The following is a 19,785-nucleotide window of genomic DNA, read 5'->3' on the forward strand; positions in this document are numbered from 1 at the left end:
TAAATTATCCAAAATTTCCAAATTATTGATATTATGTTGATATTTTTTTTTTCTTGGGAAATTCACTCGCAGCTTGAAATATTCATTCTAATCATAATCTCTTGAGCAATGCAATATAAAGAATTTTTTGCCACTTTTGATGTAAATTATAGAATAGTAATTCAAAATAACCGTCACTACTTTTGATTACAATGATAGCGCCAAAAAAACGGATTTCCTCATATAAAACCGATTCATTCTGAAATTTGTGTGCTTTACAAAGTATTTCTGGAGAAGTCAAGGCTTTGCCAATGTTAAACACACACCAAAAATCGGAAATAAAAAGGCGTCAACCACCAGTGTCATTATCGCGTTGTGCACCTCCGTTACGTAAGTCAGCTCCATCGCCAAAATTAGTTACGAAAAAACAAAGAAATTCTGTTTTAATGCCTGTTTCTCCGACTTCACATAGAAATTCCCTTACCTTATCTCATTCACCGTTTCCTATTCATCGAGAGCACTCAAATCCAAAAATCATTGACGCACCAATAACTCCAGAAGATGCTCTTAATAACTACTCTGATAGCCTTACTGAATATGAAAAAGAGGAAATTCTTAATTATCCAGAAATTTATTTCATTGGCGATCCACTCAAAAAAATCAAACCTAAAAAATCACCATCTAACCCGAACAATGGGTTTGATTTCACGACACATCATTACAAAGTTACAGTTGGTGACCAAATTTGTTATCGTTATGAAATCAAATCGATTTTAGGAAAAGGTGCGTTTGGGCAAGTTTTAAAATGTTTAGATCACAAGACTCAAGATACAGTTGCACTCAAAATAATTATCAATACTGAACAAATGAAGACACAAGGAATGTCCGAAATAAATACTCTTAAAACTCTCAATGGAAAAGATATAAATGGAAATAGCCACATCCTTCGTGTTTATGATTCGTTCGAATTTCGTAATCATATCTGCTTTTCGTTTGAACTTCTTGGTCAAAATTTATATGATTATTGTCGAACGAATTCTTTCAAGCCATGGCCAATTCGGCAAATCCGCTCTGTAATGAAGCAAGTTTTTATAGCTCTTGCGTTCACTCATTCTAATGGATTTGTGCATTGTGACATCAAACCAGAAAACATTCTTTTCCAACTTAACTCAACCAACAATGTACACTTAATTGATTTTGGAACTGCCTGTCGGGTTGGAGAACCACATTTCAATTACATCCAGAGCAGATATTATCGTGCTCCTGAAGTTATTTTATGTTTACCGTTTGGTCCTCCTATTGATATCTGGAGTACTGGGTGTATGATTGCCGAGCTCGCTAAAGGTTCACCAATGTTTTCTGGAGAAAATGAAGTTCATCAATTACTCCTTCAAATGACAGTCCTTGGAATGCCACCTTCTTACATGATTACAAGTTCTCCTCGGAAATCATCGTTTTTTGATTCTAATAACAAACCTTTAAGGATCGCAGCCTATCCTTTAAAAGTTGGATCTTCTTCAATATCAGCATCAACTTCAATAACCGATAAGAAATTGTTAAGTTTACTTCAGGGGTGCCTTGAATGGGACCCGAATAAACGGCTGACGGCTGAACAAGCTTTACATCATCCGTTCTTCCTCGAAAGTGAAGGCGGAACAAGGACAGAGGAACACAGAAAAATATCTCTAATGCCTCCTGGAAGAAAAGTACCCGTGCCAGCCCCCAGATCAAAAAATAAAATGTTTTTATAATAAACCGTTCTGTTAAATCCAATTTTCAAACAAAAATCTTTGAACCAAAATTATCATTTATTAATTCTTTTGTAGTAAAATGTGTAATATTATTTTTGCTTTTTAGATATCAGTTATTTGAAAAAATGAGAAATTTTTTATTCAGATGAAAACATGTTCTCATAAGACCTAAACCAATATAATTATAATCTGAAATACCCAAATTTTATACAAAAATCTTCAAACCAGAAATTTATTATAAAGTTGCGTTTGTGTAATAAAATAAAATTAAATTTGCTGATTTCTCATACAAATGCTTCTGTAATCATTATTCAAAAAAATACAAATTACATCAATTGATGAAATTTACTCAACGAAAACTGAATCTGCCCATTGTGAGTAGTCATATCCGTCCTCAGTTTGTGGCATGTTAGCCTTCATGTATTCGACATCTTCTGGGGTGAAGTGTTGGTTCATTAATTCCTCAGTCATAACAGGTGCGTTCTTGGTGACTGCCTTGAATGCGTCCTTAGTCGTTTCTGCTGTTTCTTGCTTAGTGAATCTATCGAGCATGAACTTAACGTAGTTATCGAAGTCCATAGATGTGTTACCGCCTGTGTACTTCTTGATGATTTCGTTGCATTCTTCATCTTCGACGTTTTCACCGAGTGCTGTGAGACAAGCCTTAAGTTCGTATGGTTCGAGTGACTTAGTGTTATCCTTATCGAAGAATGAGAATGTATCTCTGAATTCTTGAAGTTGTTCTTCTGAGATTTCGAGACCCTTAGCTGTGGCAATGGCCTTATCCACTTCTTGGATCAAGTTGTGGATGTGTGCGTGCATGTTATCGAAGAATGCTAAGATTGATGATGGTGTGTTTTCGATGTTAAGGTGTAAGTCATCCTTTTCAAGGTCTTGGTAGATTGGTGTGATCTCGTCGATCTTCTTTTGCTTCTCGTTGACTTCCTTATCCTTAGCATAAAGCTTCTCAAGCTTCTCTTCGTTAGTGCCATCAATTTCGTTGATTGATGCTTCGAGTTCTTTAGCTTCGTCGACAACAGCTTGTGCCTTGCCAATGTAGTTATCGATACGTGCCTTGTTGCTTTCTGCTTGGATTTCGCTGTCGTTGATTTGGTTAACGTGGTTGATGTTAGCAATCAATTGATCGATGTAACCTTGGATATCAATTGGTGTGAACTTGGGACGATAGTTGAGCTTGAACTCTGTTAATTCTGCAAATGGTTCGTTGAGTTGTGGAACATCGTCGTGGATGCCTTGTGCTTCTGTAAGTTCTGCGGCAAGTTTCTCCTTCTTCTCTTGGAGTGTGCCATCGATAGCCTTATGTTCGGCTTCGACCTTCTTGATACGTTCATTGAGAGCTGTTGCCATTTCATCGAAGTTCTTAACCATTTCATCATAGATTAAGTTCAATGCGTTTGTGATCTTCTCAAGAACTTGTGCATAGAATGATGAGATTGAAATTGGTGTGTTGTTGATGTTCATGTGTAAACCATCCTTTTCTAATGCTTGGTAGTGTGGTGTTAAGTTGTCGAGGTCATCACGCTTCTCGTTGAGTTCCTTTTGCTTTTGAAGATATGCTGTACGACGTTCAACAAGTGTTCCATCGATAGCATCGACTGTAGCAGCGAAGTCACGTGACTTGTCAACATATGTTTGTGCCAATTCATTATATTCCTTGATACGGCGTTCGTTTTCACGCTTAACAATAGCAGCTGCGTTATCTTCAAGTAACTTATCAAGTAAGTTCTTAAGTTGGGCAACTTGTGAAGCAGCTTCTGATGGTGTTGTCTTGATACGAGCGGCAAGTTTGAATTCAACAATTTCACTGTATGGGTGATCAAGTGTTGGTAATTCGGCTTCAACTTCAGCAGCCTTTCCTTGGAGTTCTTCGTATTCTGCCTTTTGTGTCTCGAGAACCTTTTCTGGTTGCTTGACAGCTTCTGCTTGGTTAGTTAAGTCACGAACACGTTCTGTGATCTTGCCGGCTAATGCATCATATTCGTTGACCATTTCATCGAAGATCTTGTTAGTTTCTGTGATGGCACGCTTGAGTGAGTTGCCGTATTGTGTCTTGATGTATTCTGGTGTGTTGGAGATACCAAGATGTAAACCATCCTTTTCGAGGTCTTCGAAATCTGGATCGATTTCATTAACCTTTTCACGCTTTTCAGCAATTTCGGATTGTTGCTTGATGAAAGCAGCACGACGTTCTGGAAGTGAACCTTCGATTGAATCGAGTTCCTTTTCGATATCTTGTGCGACATCGATATACTTTTGTGCCTTATCATTATATTCTCTGATACGGCGTTCATTGTCTGCTTGAAGGGCAGCGGCCTTGTTTTGATCTAAAAGATGCTTAAGGTGAACAATTAATTGATCGACTTCCTTTTGGATGGCATATGGTGTGAACTTAGATCTGTTGTTCAAGTTTAATTGGATCAATTCATTGTATGGTGGTTGTAATTCTGGAAGATGGCTTTGCTTCTCTTCTGCTTCTGCAATAAGGCCATTGATGACATCATGTTGTTCTTCAATTGTGCCTTCAAGTGAGTTAGAACGTTGGTTGATTTCGTCAACTTTGTTAAGGATTTCTTGGCACATTTGATCGAATGAGTCAACCTTTTCCTTTTCGATTTGCTTCAAGATTTCTTGAAGTTCTGCACGGCGCTTAGCTTGAACGTTTTCTAATTCTTCGAATTTGGCATTTAATGTCTCTGGTTCTTTGCCTTCTGGTGGAACTGGAACCTTACGTGAGATTGGCTTACACTTGGTAACAATGGATGCCCATGTACGAAGTGCTGTACCACGAAGTTCAATGATTTGTGGACGTGCTGTATGTGCATACTTGATAACATCGCCAAGCTTGGCACGAACTCCTGGAACTGTTCTTTCATATTCATCGGATTCGATGGATTCCTTTTCTTTGGCCATGGCATCAAGAGCTGCTTGTGCTTGTTGTTCATAAAGATTTGACATTTCATCAATTTGCTTTTGGTTCTTGAGTGTGGACTTGATCTTATCAGCCATAGCTGTGATCTTGGATTCAGAAGCAAAGAAGTGGAAGAATTCAGAAACTTGTGTAACAACAGATTTGTCATCTGGTACACAGCCAACAAGATCTTCTGGATCAAGGAAGACAGTTAATCCAATACGGCGGCATGCATCGAAGGCAGCTGTAACGTTAGCCATATGATCATCCTTGTTAAGAGCATCGTAATCAAGTTCGTTTGGTCTGAAATGGTTGATAAGTGCACAGAATGCAAGACCTGATGACCATGAGGTGGTGAAGTTGGTGATGCTAATATCATAATCACGTGTGTTCTTTTGGCACCAGATAAGAAGGGCATCACGGGCTGTCTTTTCTTCAACAGAGATATCTTCGATTTGGAACTTGTTGATGCAGGACCAGGCGAGACCAAGAGTGATCTTTAAGTTTCCATCAACAATTTCTTCTGGGTGAATACCGACAAGTTTGATTTCTTTAACTTCTGTGATGTATTTGATAGCAAGTTGAACGTTTTCGAGTTGATGATACCTGTTCTTGACGACTTGATGCCACTTTCCTGGAAGTGGGTCTTTACCGATGATTTGTAAAAGTTGGAGTAATTTGACACCATCTCTGAAATCAGTTCTGATATCATTGAACTCAATTTTCTGTTGTGATAAGTACTTTTGGCACCAACGGGTAAAAACTTTGATTTGTGTTTCTTCCCATCCACGATCAAGAAGACCTGTTCTTTGAGGGGCGCTCATATAAAAGTGAAGTGTTTAAATTTCATTCAATTTTGAATACTGCCAAATGACAACCGGCGGCGACTTCACATTTTATCACTGAACAATTTGTCACCTCAATCATCTCACTTATATAATTCAAATTTTCTTTATGTAACCACCTCCGATAGGTTGTAAACTTTGAACCCACAAAATGTACGTTGAGAGACCGTTTAAATCGAATTTGCATTGTTGAAGCATGCTCAAAGATAATATTATTACTACCATAAACACAGGAGATAAAAACTTGAATAATTCATCAACCTCATTGAAATTCCTAATTAATATTGATAAAAATGTGTTCAATTTAACTGAAGAAAACTTCCAGCCTTGCGTTACAAAAGTATTGAAATTATCCGATTCAAATTTCACAAATACATTAAATATTATTATGAGCAAAATGGTTTATAATGCGCTTTCACGAAACCATGAATTTGATATTTACATAAATTTTTTAAAAACACTTCAAACGAAAGAAGAAAAAATTAATCAAAATATCGATATTTTAAATTAAAATTAGAAATTTTATAAACTAATATCAATTTTCACCAAACGTATATCTATAAAGAACACACAAGAATCATATTATTTAATTGAGAAAATGATTGAACAAAATTTGGTTAATAAAAACATCACTAAAAATATTCAATCAAAATATTTTGCACATTATAAAACAGAAGAAGAAAACAAACAAACAAACTATCGAGATCCATATGAAAATAATTTTTCAAAAAATTATGAAGAACTTTCACTGAATGATTGGGAACTTCATAAGAAGTATATTAAAGAAGGACATAATCCCAACACTATTGCAAAAACAATTCGAAATGATGAAATAGAAAAACTTCAAGAAATATCATCACAAATAAAATTTGATTTTAACCAAACAATCGAACCATCATTTTATGAAAGATGTGACTTTATTAATAAAAAAAATGTTTCATTAATTGATTATGCAGCATTTTTTGGATCAATTAAATGTTTTAAATATTTACTTATAAATAATGCAAAAGTGGAAAACACAGGCAAATATGCAGTTGCAGGTGGAAACATTGAAATTATTCATTTATGTGAACAAAATCATTCATCATTTAAAGAAGCATATGAAACAGCAATTGAATTTCATCGAAATGATATCTTTAAATATCTTTATGAAAATAATTTAGAAAAAACACAACAAATGTCGAAAATATCTGAAGATTAATATAAAAATTTGATAGGTTTTTGCATTAAAAAAGATAATTATGAAATTTTAGCATTTTTGGAAGAAAAAGGAATTAATGTTAATGTTGATAATATAAACGAATCAGCAAGAAATGGAAATTTGTATTTAGTTAAATATTTCCTTCAAAATAATCAAATTCCAAAAAATATATTGCCATTTGCTTCAGAATCAGGAAATGTTGAACTTATAATGTAAGAAACTGATTTAGCTAGCAAGTCATTATGAAAGTCCTGTATCAAAAGGAACAAATTACATTAATCAATTTCTATTTGTCTTTCTATGCTTATTAGAGAATTATGTACAAGATATTATCGAATTTATTAAAACTAATACACAATATTATTCATCTATAAATTCCATATATCAAACAAAGTATGTGCTAATAAAGGACATAAGTTGTTACCTTCTACGAGCTCTGAAGGAATACAATTGTTTAAAGCAGCATTAAGTATCAATTATATAGCAATATTAAATTGTGTAGAAAATAATAACGATAAAATGAGATATATCTTTAAAATAATTCATCCTTCAATCATTGAGAAATATGCAAACTTTGGTATGATGCATTATTATAATGATAATTCTCTCCAATTAATGTTACAAATATTCTTCAACATATTACACATTTGGCATTTCGAAATGGAATATCACAACATTGTAAAAAGTCATTAATAAAAATAGTATAAATTTTAATAGCAATCATAGATATATTCCCACAAATCATTTTCTTGAACAAAACTTTAAAGACGTTTGCATGTTCTTTTGTGATAACAAACTCACTATGAATTCATGTTGGGGACCTGTGTAAATGTTCGAAAAAATTGGTGTCAGATTCCACGGCTTTCCCTTTGTTTTATAAAACAAATATATATATCATATTCCGGAATATGTGAAAAATGCGTTGCAACAAAATTGTGTTCAATGCTGAATTTCATAAAAATGCGGATGAATTATTGTTCTCAACTTTCCAAAAAACAGCCAAAAGAATATAAAGCTTTAGCAACGCTTTAATAGATTTCAAAAGATATACTTGAATTTAGGACACTTTTCACATTTATTACTGAATAAAAAAGTTAAAATTGAATTGTTTACGTAAAAATTCATTCAATGTATCACATTTTAATTTTGGGTAACAATGGTTCAGGGAAAAAATCATTAAAATATGCTTTATATATGAAAGGATTGGTGGACACTGAATCTCTTGGCTTAGAAGAAGAATTTAAAACCATGTTTAATGTAGATGGGAAAGAAGTTTGTCTTGTAATCGGTTATGCATGCGACCATGATGATATGATTGCTTATACGGGATATCCTTTATCAAAAAATGTAAGCTCAGGAATCATAATAATTTATTCAATAGAAAATCGTGCTTCATTTGATAATATTGAAGAAAGGTGTCGAGAAATCCAAAAAAGTATGCCTGATGTACCAATTATTATTGTTGGTAACAAAACTGACCTTAAAGAATCAAGATGCGTTAGTACTGAAGAAGGTCAAAATCTTGCTCAGAGATTTGGCATTGACTTTATTGAAATTTCTATCAAATCTTTCGAAAATGTTGAAGAAGCATTTGCAATTCTCACTAGAAATTTAATCAACATCGAATTATCCAAAAATCAAAACACCAAAAAAGAAAAGAAAAAAGCTGAAACGTGTACGTTTGCATAATATTAATTAAATAGTTGATATAATTAAACATTATATATATAAAAAATATTCTTAAACACATTGTGTATAAACAGAAAATTAATTTATTGAAATATATCATCAATAATTTGAGCGATTTATGAGTGAAATAAATGATTTTACTGAACTTTCAATTAATTATTTAAGTGAAATCGAATGTTCCAAACCAATACTTTGGAAATTTTTCATTATACTTTTACATTTCATCATCTGTGCTTAATACATATGCACAGATTTAAACCAAATTTTTAATACAATCACACGAAAAAGTTATTATTTACTCGTCATCAAAAGCAGCATATTTCATAATTTCTCCTGATATGAAATCGTCGGCCAATTTCTCTAATCTTTCATCAGACAAAAATATTTCGAATCCATAGAAGCCAAAACCAATTTGTACATTCCCTAACTCATCCAAATACACAGGCGGCACTTTGAAGAAATAAGGAACAGGCGAATCATCCATATGCAATACAAAATATATTCTCGTTTGCTTTATGTTCAAATTCATTATCAGATGGAATTGATCGAATGAATCATTAAATAATTCTTTTAAGTCATCATTTAGTTCTGTTTCGATAACTTTTGAATCATTTAAACATATGAAACATTCAGTTTCAGTAGTAACAAGTTCATGATATAAATTAAAAGGTTCTAAAGCAAAATGCAAAAAGTTTTTCGGCATACTTATTAATTTATATGGATCGAAAACATATTCATTTCCATTATAAACAATATTATATTTATTACATAAATCCTTATTAGTTAATTCATTAATTAAATTATCATAATTAAAATTATCATTTAATGCAAAAATTTCAGTTAATTTTATACGCCTTAAAAATAAATTAAGTTCTTTATCTTTAAGATTTATTATATTTTTATTAATAATTTCATTAATTTTTGTTTCAGGTGAATCACATTTTATTAAATCCAAAATAAAACTTTGGAAAATCGAATATGTTATTACATTAAAATTCTTATGAGAATGATAAATAACTTTTAAAGCTAAAAAGAAATTTCGAACCAAATCGAAATATTTTTTATTATTTAAACATTGCGAATTATTTCTCAATCTTACTTCATACAAAACGATTATACTACAAAAAGCCAAAAAAATTTGATTTAAATCATCAAAATTAGCAACAAATTCATTCACATTCTCAATCACATCTTTCTCATTATATAAATCATTTCTATTCTCAATTTTTGGTAAATACAAATTACGAAAATATCGATCAATCGGACAAACAGTATTATCGCCACATTTTTGATGTATTAAATGTGTACATAATGTGAAACATTTTACATAATTTACGTTTCCATAATTATCATATTTTAATGGTAATGTTGACGAGTACATATAAAGTGGATAACAAAGGATTTCATTTTCTTTAAGAATCGTTTTACATGAACAACATTGTTCAATATGTTCATCATTAGAATCATTTTCGTCGAGTTCATTTTTATTATCATTTTCGAATTGTTCAATTTTTGTATTAAATGAACTTAAAATCGAATTCTTTAATGCATTTAATTTATTATTATTATTTGAAGTTTTCGTTTCATATTTTTTAGGTATTTCATATGTTATATTCATTTGTAGAAGTGCATTTTGTCCAATTTTTCCTAATTCAATTATTAAATCGACAAATGATTTTGATGAATAATTTTGGAATTGATACTTTTGATACATTAACGATTCGAAATCATTTGGAATTTTTGTAATTAATTCTTCAATATTATTTACGTAAATAATTGTATTCTCTAAAGTTTTATTTGAAGTTTTTGTATAAAATTTCGATGTTGTTAATAAAAGATTAATAATAAGTTGATTTGTTTCTTGTGAATTTTTACATAATAAAATATAATATTCAATTGCTAATAATGTTTTAGAGAATAAAACTGAATGTAAATCCATTCCAAATGGTTCTTCAAGAAATGGCTTAAAAGGCATTAATTCATTTGGATATTTCGATATATATTTCGAATAAATCGCTAAGATTTTATTCGAATGATAAATTGGCGCTAATGGATCCCATAAAGTTTTCGACTTTAATTTAAACATTGGACCATTTAATGAAGGAGAAGAAGTAGAAATTAAATCCAAATGTTCTTTTATAATTTTTATTTTTGCAAGAGAAGGTGATTCAAAAATTTTGTGTAATGGTTTAAATAATTTTTGTTTAAATAATAACTTCGATATTAATCTTTGATTAACTTTTTCTTTTTTGTTTAAATTAATTTCTAATCGATCAAATATTAAAGTTGATATCAAATGTATAAAAATGAAATAAATTAAATCATTTTTATCTTCATTATCATCATCAAAAATTCCAATTGTATGAGCAATTGTATTTATCATTTTTTCTTTATCTTGATAAAACCCAATACACATTTGCATTAATATAAATAAATCAGAAGTTCTTAATCCAGACAAAAAATATTCAAGTGCAAAATTTCCTGGTGAAGTTTGATGATTATAAATATCATTTGTAAGTAAAATTCGTTGTACATTAATTGAAACTAAATATAATAATTCATTATTAATATTTTGAACATTTCCTTTAAGTTTTAATAATAATGATTTCAGAAGTAAATATGGAATTAAAAAAAGACAAATTGAACAACCATTAAATAATGAAACATTTAAATTTTGTTTGTTTTGGTAAATTGATTTATAATAATCATCAAATTTATTCATTATATTTATAATATCTATTTCTAAATTTTCTTTTTTATCGATTTGACGTGAAAATATTCTAAATGAATAAATATAATCATCATAATGAAAAAACATGTTTTTTTGTTTAACTTCTTTTATATTTGTATAATAAAGAATCGATTTATCTAAAATTATATCAGTTAAACCATTAAAAAGTTTTTGATAATAATCTTTAAAGTTTTCATCTTTTATAACTTCTGAAACACCATCAAAAATATTAAAATAGTCAGAAAATATTTCACTTTCCCTAAATCCTTCAATATCTACAAGTGATAATTGAATATTTTGATATTTCTCGATTTGATCTAAAAGACATTTAACTATATCTAAATTATGTCTTTTAACACATTCAAATAAAATATAATCTTTGTAAAATTGAAAACATAAATTTAGAAATGGTTCAACTTTTTGATTATCTCCTGAAAGTAATAATTGGTAATTCTTATTTAACATATCTAATGTTCGTGTTATATATACATAACCAAACGAAAATTTGAAGATGACGTCATTGATAAATAATGATAATAAATCAACAAGTGAACTAATCACTTCTTCTGTGCTATCAAAAATAGCGTCAATAAGATCAGAAAAAATAGTACCTTTGCTTAATGAGATAACGACTAAATTGCGATATAAATCTCCAATCTCACAAAAAGTAATAAGCCAGTCAATGACTTCAATCGCTTCATCTGTAGAGCCGGATAAAATGAGTTTAGGAAGAAGCGTTGACGCTGAATCAAAAATTTGTGGAAGAATACTTGATATTGAAGAGGGAATCTTAGATTCGTTTTTGGAAGCAGTTTGATGATATTTACAAAAACCTGATGGTTTCCATTGGTATGGGTCTCCACAATCGCAGTTCCCTATTTTTTCTGTACAAATAATAATTGAGTGACCTTCATGATTACCATTTAAAAAACATTTAAGACAAATGCACCCACTACTTATTATTGTGCAATCTAAGCACGTCACAGAAAGTTGATTTTTGGGCCAACTTTCTTGACATTTGTAAACATGAGTATCGCATCTCAAATATTCAAGAAGATCTTCAAATTTGTCGAATTCTGCATGTTCACAAAGAAGTGATTCCCATTCTTCAATTGGGTTGTTTTGTTCCATAAGCACAAGACTTGACTTTCGACTTCCTGAAGGAAAAACGATCGGTTTCGAGTGAATTGTCTTACAAAAAGTTTTATCGTTCTTCCCATTGAAATCAAGATATTGAATTCGGGCGGTTAAAACGGACCGCTCCTTAATTTGGGGAAAGTATTTACGAGAAATTCCTTCTTTGTAAGCTGAAATATTTATTCATTTTTCATATCTAAAATGTAATGTTAAAAAACATGAATTCTTTTAACTTTTAACTTTTTTTTCAAGATAATATGAACTGTGCTTGATCAGAAAAATATGAAAACATATATATGTTATTAATGTTTTTAACTCTTTAAGAAAATTCAAAAATATTTTTATGTGAATAAAAGAGGTAGTATGGCATCCCGGAAAATTTCAAAGTAAATCAAATTACGTAATGTGTTGTAAAGCTTGTGCTTATGTTCATTAATCATTAATATAAAATTTACACTAAGGTTAGTAAAGGCATTTGAAAATACCATTAAACTCTTTCAAACATTATCTGTTTTGAAATCAATTTGATATCAATTGAACATCAGAAATATTAAAAATCTATCCTAGAATTAACAGCCTTTTTGAAGCTAATAGAAATATTACACATATTTTGCAAAATTGTCAGAATGTAAAAAAAAAAAAATTAGTTGCAACATTTACTAGATCTATCAGAATTATTTGTTTTAATTTCAACTTGATTGCTTTCTTCAGTGGGTAAAAGAGTTTTTTCAACAAGGGTTGCCACAGCTTCAAAAACTTCTTTTATCCCCTGGCCTGTTAATGCAGATGTTAATATTGGAGTATTAGAATTTATTTTCTCTGCTATTTGTGTGGCTTTTTCAAGAGCTTGCTGATTTTCATCAGGATTTAAATCTGATTTTGTAATTACTATAACAATTATGCATTTTGGGGCCTCCTCATGCACACAGTCTTTCCATTTTTCTATTGAGTCAATTGATTCTTTGTCAGTACATATCAATGCTACAACTGAATTTCGATAAAACATCTGAGAAATTGCTTGGTATCTTTCTTGACCAGCCGTATCCCAAATGGTAAGTTCGACTTGTTTGCCACTTACAGATGTTGCCATACAATTAAAATTATTTGGTGCTAATGTGCTGTATGTTTCTGGACTGAACTTGTCATTGACAAATCTGTAGATTAGAGATGTTTTCCCGACGTCTGTATTTCCAACAACTATAACTCTGCTTCCACTCATAAGTGTATTTCCTATTTGGGTTTTATATTAACGGCTTTTTTTGGTGAAAAATTACGGTTGTTTTCAATCAGCAGCGATACGCAACTGAAATCATTTGCTTACTGTTAATTTTACTTTTTTTCTACGATGGGAACCGTTAAAATAACTTCATCACCAATTTGTTCATCAATTAATAAATTTGCAATTTAATATTCTCATATTTTCGATAATAAAGAACTTGCCTTATTTATATATTCCTTATTAAACAAAGTAATGTTTGTAAATCTGAAAATTTCAAAATAGATTTGAAATCAAAATTATAATATTTATTCATTTAATTAATTCATAACATTAAGTTTCGCAATAGCTTCTACAAATGCTTCCATGTTTTGTGGAATTGTCAAAATTAATGTCTGCAAATGCTGGAATAATTTTTCTGTTAAGTACACCCTTCCAAAGTCTTGTGGCATTTCAGTATATTTAGTTAACATTGCTTCATATTGTTGTATTTTAGGGAGGAATTTTTCTGATTTTTCATAAGTGTGGAGTGGAATTAACGGTTTCAAGAAATTCAATTTGTTCTCAAAACAAGCCTTGTAAAATAACCGTCGAATTGCATACAATCCGTCACTTTTTGAATTATATTTTTCAGATGCTGCGTAATAAACGGCCGCAAACAGCACTTTTGTTTTTGGAGTTAGATTTAAAAATGGAAATTCTTGCATAAAATCGTCTAACAAATTTATTGACTCGTTCAACATTTTTGTAAATGCCGTGAGTTCACGATCTTCGTTACAAATCCTTTGACATATCATCAAAGTAAAGCATTGCCTCTCAAAAATTTGCGACGGTTGTTTGCCAACAAATTCAGAGGTAAAAAGTGACGATAGAATAACCTCCAAATGGGGATTGATGGACTGGAACCAAGCCTCGACAGAGAAGGCTTGGATTGGGATGTGGGAAAAGAGAAGTAAGAAACGATAGTTGTTAAGAATGGGCTCATAGTAAAAATAGGTAAGTGAGTTAACAGGTGGAATTGAATGTGAAGCATTAGCACATGTGATGAAATCGCATAGAATAGATGTGGGTGCGGCCATAAGAAAACTGACATCTGATGCAACTTTGAAACGTTGTGTACCACTATCACTTGTAAGCGCTAAAGTTTTTCCATTATTATCAAATACGACTTCAAGTGGCGGTAAAATCTCAATTTCTTCGTTGCTGTAATAAAGTGCAAATTGAGAGTATGAGCAAATGAACCAATCAACTCGCTTTTCTGTGTTATTTGATTGAATTTTAATAAAATAGGAAGGGAAATTAAAACTAACTTTCTGGTCTTTCTTTGTGATGCGGTGAGTAAACCCACGTGGCTTTATTAATGATGAAGGTCGATGTTGAATTGGAATAGTGACTGATTCACGGAATGACCTTGTTGGAGGTAAAACACTGCGATCAAATTCAGATGTAAAACGTTCTTCGAGTTTTGATGTATATTCAAGGAATATTGGATCTATCTCAGCATTACTTGCCATAGAGAATTGATTTTTTATATGGTTTACAAAATGGTGTACGTTAAGTAGTATAAACAGTTTTTGAGTAACAAAAACACAGAAATCCGCAATAAAGTCCTATCGAAAGGATAAAATTCTACGAGTTAATTTTAAATAAAAAAGATTCAAAAACAAGCTTATTTACAATGACCAAGATCTGATCAGAATTCGATAAATTCAATAAAATCAACTCAATCTTGGCATTACCCTACCCGCAAGGCACCACTGAGTAGTGAACAAATTTTGTTCATTAACACTGTGATTTGCCATAGAGATATTTTTCATGAATCATGTTGGATCAAAAAGGAAATTATACTTGTGGCTTATTACATTATAAAAACAAAAAAATTATGAACAAAAAAATTTATTTAGCTTTAGCTTTTTTGTTTTTGCGAACATTTTTGGCCTTTGGTTTCTCTGGTTGTTCCTGTTTGTTTTCGTTTTTCTTTCTGTTTATTCTTGTAAGCATAAATATAAGGACAAGGAAAAATGGGAAATATGAAAAAATTGATTGATGTCCAGTGTTTTCCATTCCTTTATAACTTCGAAACATACGGTAAATGGTGATATTTTGTGATTCGTTATCATAGAAAATTGCTTCAATTGCCTTGTATGAAAGTAATGTTATTGAATATGTAATGTTTTGTGAAAGCATTTGTCCTGTACAAGAAAGTAAACCATTTTGAGATCTCTCAAATTTGAAATCACCTATGTTTTGTTCACCTATTGAAAGAGAACAGGTATCATTTACATTTGGATCAAATGTAAGAGAAACAGGAACTAAAAAATCAAGTGAATTTGACGTTGAGTTCAAAAACAGTTCACCACCCAAAATTGCTTCTTCTTCTGTTTCTGATATATTTATGGTATAATACGTTTTTTCAATATTAGTGAACCCTTTAAAATATTGTGTAGATTCAATTTGCCATTCCCCAAAAGCAAGTTCATAGATTCCTAAAATAGGTGTTGCTGTGGAAACAAAATGAACAAAAAATAATATCATTTGGCTAATGCTTTGGTAAAGTATTCAAATAGTTTACATTTCTTGTTAACGAACATCATATGAGATGTAACCTTTGTGAAAACGAAGCATTCCAAAGATTAATAGCAACATTAAAAAATTTAAGGAAATCAAATATTCATCTCGAGGAAGAGAGAAAGCAATTACATATACAAATAAATGAGTTAAACCAACAAAAAAGCAATTATGAGATCCAACTTTTAGAGCTTCGAAAAAAAGTCAATGAAACGAAGGAAGCAGAAACAAGAAAGGTTAAGTCTCAACATGAACTCAAATCTTTAATCCAATTGCATGATGAAAATAAACAAAATTTTTTAGAACTTAAAAACATGCTTGAAAGTGTTGTTCATGAACTTTGTAAGGAAAGGCAAAAACGAAAATTAGCTCAAAAGAAAAACAAAAAAATTATTGATAATATCAAAAAATTAACAACTATTGCATATCAACTTCAACCAACTACAGAACAACTCCATGAAAATGAGGATATGGCCAAGAAACTTCTCTCTAAGGAAAGTGAATGGAATCACATCAAATCACAATTAGAGAATTCAATTCAAGAATTAGAAGAAAAGAAAAATGAATTTATTGAATCAAATAACAATTACAAAATGCAAGTTGAAGATCGAATTGGTTTAATTCAAGAGCTCAAAGATCGACTTGAAAGACGAAATATAACAATTCAAGAAATGGAAAATGTGCTTCAAGAAAAATCTGAATTTTGTTCACAACTTTCATCTACTTCAATGAATTTAAACAATGAAATAAATGAAATAATCATAAAAACCAAAGAAATGAAAAATAAATTATTTCAAATACAAAACGAATATAATGAAAAACAAAAAAAATATAAATCGCGAAAAGAAAAATTTGAACAAATTAAATGTTCACTACAACAAATTCAAGAATGCGTTCAAGTTAAGATAAAAACTATAAAAGAAGAATCAAACAAAGAAACAATGCAAAAAATAAATGAGATATTAAAAGAAAAAGAAGCAAAAGATGAAAAAATTAAATTGTTAAATGACCAAATAAAGAGCGAAACTGAAGAAAAAGGAAAAGCAGAAAATAAAATGAAATTAATTCAAGAAGAATTCGAAAAAGAAAAAAAACAATTTGAAGCAACAAAGGCTCAAAACGAAAATAAATTTAAAGCGTTACAGAAAATAATAAAAGCATTCACAGAACCATCGTAGTCTGCATGAATGAAATAAACTGTTATTTTGTTTGTTAAATTAGTGTTTTTATATTTTTGATTTTTATTTGGAAGGTTCTTAAGCAATTGAATTTATTCTAAAGATTTCAAATAACTCAGTGAATATTTTCCAAAAAAATGCTATGAATATAAACTAATCAAAAAAATCATTGAAGTGCTAAATACATAATTGATCACAAATAAAGCACATCTTATTTTTTATTTGAGAATAGCTACTGTGGAGAATTGACTTGGATAAGGTCGATCGTTCCTTGATTTGACTTACAAATTAATCTGTGTATATTTCCTTCTTCTTCAGGCACTTGAATTGATAAATCTGATGGGCCTCTGAGTGCAAAAATTGAAATATCGGAATTTCCCTTTAAGCACATTATATCTTTTTCAGATACCCATGCAAAAGACTGAAAATCTTGAGTTGAATCTAACTCTGCAAGAGAATCATCAACCATTTTTGTTAATCTTTCTAATTCAGACTCATGATGTAACAAGTCACGGTATGCTGCATTATCATCAACATTTACTTTATTTCCAACCCATCTTACTTTTGATTTTCCTGTGCGTTCAATCACTCCAATTCCAGCTAGAACATTTGTAACATCATAGATTCTTCTTTTTGATGCATCAAGTGTTTTTTCAACTTGGCTTAAATCAAGTTCTTGTCCATTTGCTGCCATTAGAACACGCAAAAAATCCTGTGTTAAATTGACGAGTGTTTTTTTTGCTTTGTCTGTTTTCTCCATAAAAAATTAGGAAACGTTTATCAATTAAATTGAATGCTTTACAAAGCTGTGGGGCCACCCCAAACCGTTTAATAATTGTGAATTCACTTTATTTCTTTTGTTTTCCTTAGCGAATTTTATTATAAATCAACGAACAAACAAATGTCATTACACTACTCAGAAGTTCACATGAATTATTAATCAAAAAAATCGAAATTTTAATAGTTGGGTTTATTTATGACAAGTTCTTAGTTTCGATCTTGTTTGCGGCCACTTGTCACCATTCGTTGCTTTCTTATTTCTTTTGTTGAGAAAGAGACAAAAGTATTCCCATTGCGTCGTCCCAAGAAGACTTCATAAATGTTGCGTCAAACAAAACAAAAAAACTCTAAAAATCAAAATGAAATCCAAAATCATATCAGCAAACATTAAAACAATCGAAAGAACATCATCACTTGCATCAATTCCTTCTTTTTGTGCAAGTAATTTAACAATATCTATGCGACCAGTAATAGATGCGTAAACGAGTGCTGATTTAATAGAACAAAATAAATTCCAAAAGATTAAGCAAAACATTAAAACTCTTAAATAGACATTAAATAAAAGAAAAAAATATCTTTCGCATTAACATCAATTTCACTTTTTGTAAGAAGTAATTGAACAATTTCACTATAACCGTAGCATGTAGCCAAAATTAAGGCGGTTTTAAATAATTCATTGAAATTCCATGTAAAGCATTGAAATGTCGAATGATTCGAAAAAACTATAAATTATATAAAAAATCATCTTGCGCATTAACATTAATTCCTTCTTTTTCAAGTAACAAGCGAACAATTTCAGTGTGGCCCTTCCATGATGCGCGAATAAGAGCTGTCATTCCAAATTTGAATAAGGAACACCAATAAATTGAATGAAACTTTAAATAAAACAATAAAATGTCTTGGACATTGACATCGATTCCGTCTTTTGCGAGTAATAATTTGACAATTTCAGTATGGCCATTAAATGATGCCCACATAAGTGCTGTTAAAAATATTGTGATTAAATTCCAAATATGTTTTTAAAACATAAAATGATTTAAATAAACGCCATGTAATACAAATTAATAGATTGTGCATTGATATCAATTCCTTCTTTTCCTAAAAGCATTTGAACAATTTTTGTATGGCCATTTGCAGATGCGTACATAAGTAATGACATAAAAATTCTTTTTAAACTCCATGTATTATTTTAAAATATCAAATATGTAAAAAAAACATATGGTGCATTAAGATCAATTCCTTGGAAAAGAAATTCAATAATATCATCATTGCCATATTCAGCTGCATAAATGATTGCTAAATTAAATAATATTGATAAACTCTAGAAAAAAAATTGAAACATTAAATCATTTAAATATATATATTTAGCATTAACATCAATTTTTTTTTCGTTGTGAAGCCATTGAACAAAATCGTTGAAATCGTGGTGGAGCTTCGTTTCTCCCATCGTTAAGGTGGTTCGACTTTTTCCGATCACCATATACACAATTTTTTGCTTTTTTCAATTCGGATTCTCAAAAAGTCTGAATTTCAATATTTTGGTGTTTATTATGATCGGCGTGCGGGCGATTTTTTGTGTAGGTTATTTAACCGTTTAAACGTCTTGTCCTCGGCCTTCATCTAAAAGCAATCGTGCCTTCCTAAATTTGGCTATCGCGCATAGACTCCTTATATAATTCGGTTGTTCAAAGGATGGTTCTTAGTTCATATGGGCAATGATTTGATTTTTTAATAAAAATCACATTTTTAAAATCATTGCTCAAGATTCAAAATCATGATTT

At 30.5% G+C, this 19,785-nt stretch overlaps 5 protein-coding genes across 5 annotated transcripts; 2 read left to right on the forward strand and 3 right to left on the reverse strand.

Moving 5' to 3' along the window:
* Positions 1-290: 290 nt before the first annotated feature.
* On the forward strand, positions 291-1,730 carry GO595_000332 (CMGC family protein kinase; the record flags this gene model as incomplete). The annotated part of the gene is made up of 1 exon (XM_067916323.1): positions 291-1,730. One exon carries the CDS (start codon positions 291-293, stop codon positions 1,728-1,730), a length of 1,440 nt encoding a protein of 479 aa, XP_067779787.1.
* A 345-nt stretch (positions 1,731-2,075) lies between these two features.
* Positions 2,076-5,483, reverse strand: GO595_000333 (putative alpha-actinin; the record flags this gene model as incomplete). Its single annotated transcript, XM_067916334.1, has 1 exon — positions 2,076-5,483. The coding sequence occupies one exon, from the start codon at positions 5,481-5,483 to the stop codon at positions 2,076-2,078; it is 3,408 nt and encodes a 1,135-aa protein (XP_067779788.1).
* Positions 5,484-7,899: 2,416 nt separating this feature from the next.
* GO595_000334 (Ras-related protein RIC1) lies at positions 7,900-8,394 on the forward strand (the record flags this gene model as incomplete). The annotated part of the gene is made up of 1 exon (XM_067916345.1): positions 7,900-8,394. The coding sequence occupies one exon, from the start codon at positions 7,900-7,902 to the stop codon at positions 8,392-8,394; it is 495 nt and encodes a 164-aa protein (XP_067779789.1).
* A 4,511-nt stretch (positions 8,395-12,905) lies between these two features.
* Positions 12,906-14,992, reverse strand: GO595_000335 (small GTP-binding protein; the record flags this gene model as incomplete). Its single annotated transcript, XM_067916356.1, has 2 exons — positions 12,906-13,467; positions 14,379-14,992. The coding sequence occupies 2 exons, from the start codon at positions 14,990-14,992 to the stop codon at positions 12,906-12,908; spliced, it is 1,176 nt and encodes a 391-aa protein (XP_067779790.1).
* A 2,464-nt stretch (positions 14,993-17,456) lies between these two features.
* On the reverse strand, positions 17,457-17,984 carry GO595_000336 (transcription factor E2F; the record flags this gene model as incomplete). The annotated part of the gene is made up of 1 exon (XM_067916367.1): positions 17,457-17,984. The coding sequence occupies one exon, from the start codon at positions 17,982-17,984 to the stop codon at positions 17,457-17,459; it is 528 nt and encodes a 175-aa protein (XP_067779791.1).
* Between the last annotated feature and the right edge of the window lie 1,801 nt (positions 17,985-19,785).

This window comes from Histomonas meleagridis, assembly GCF_020186115.1.
Source record: "Histomonas meleagridis strain 2922-C6/04-10x chromosome Unknown contig_1, whole genome shotgun sequence".
Lineage (NCBI taxonomy): Eukaryota > Parabasalia > Tritrichomonadida > Dientamoebidae > Histomonas > Histomonas meleagridis.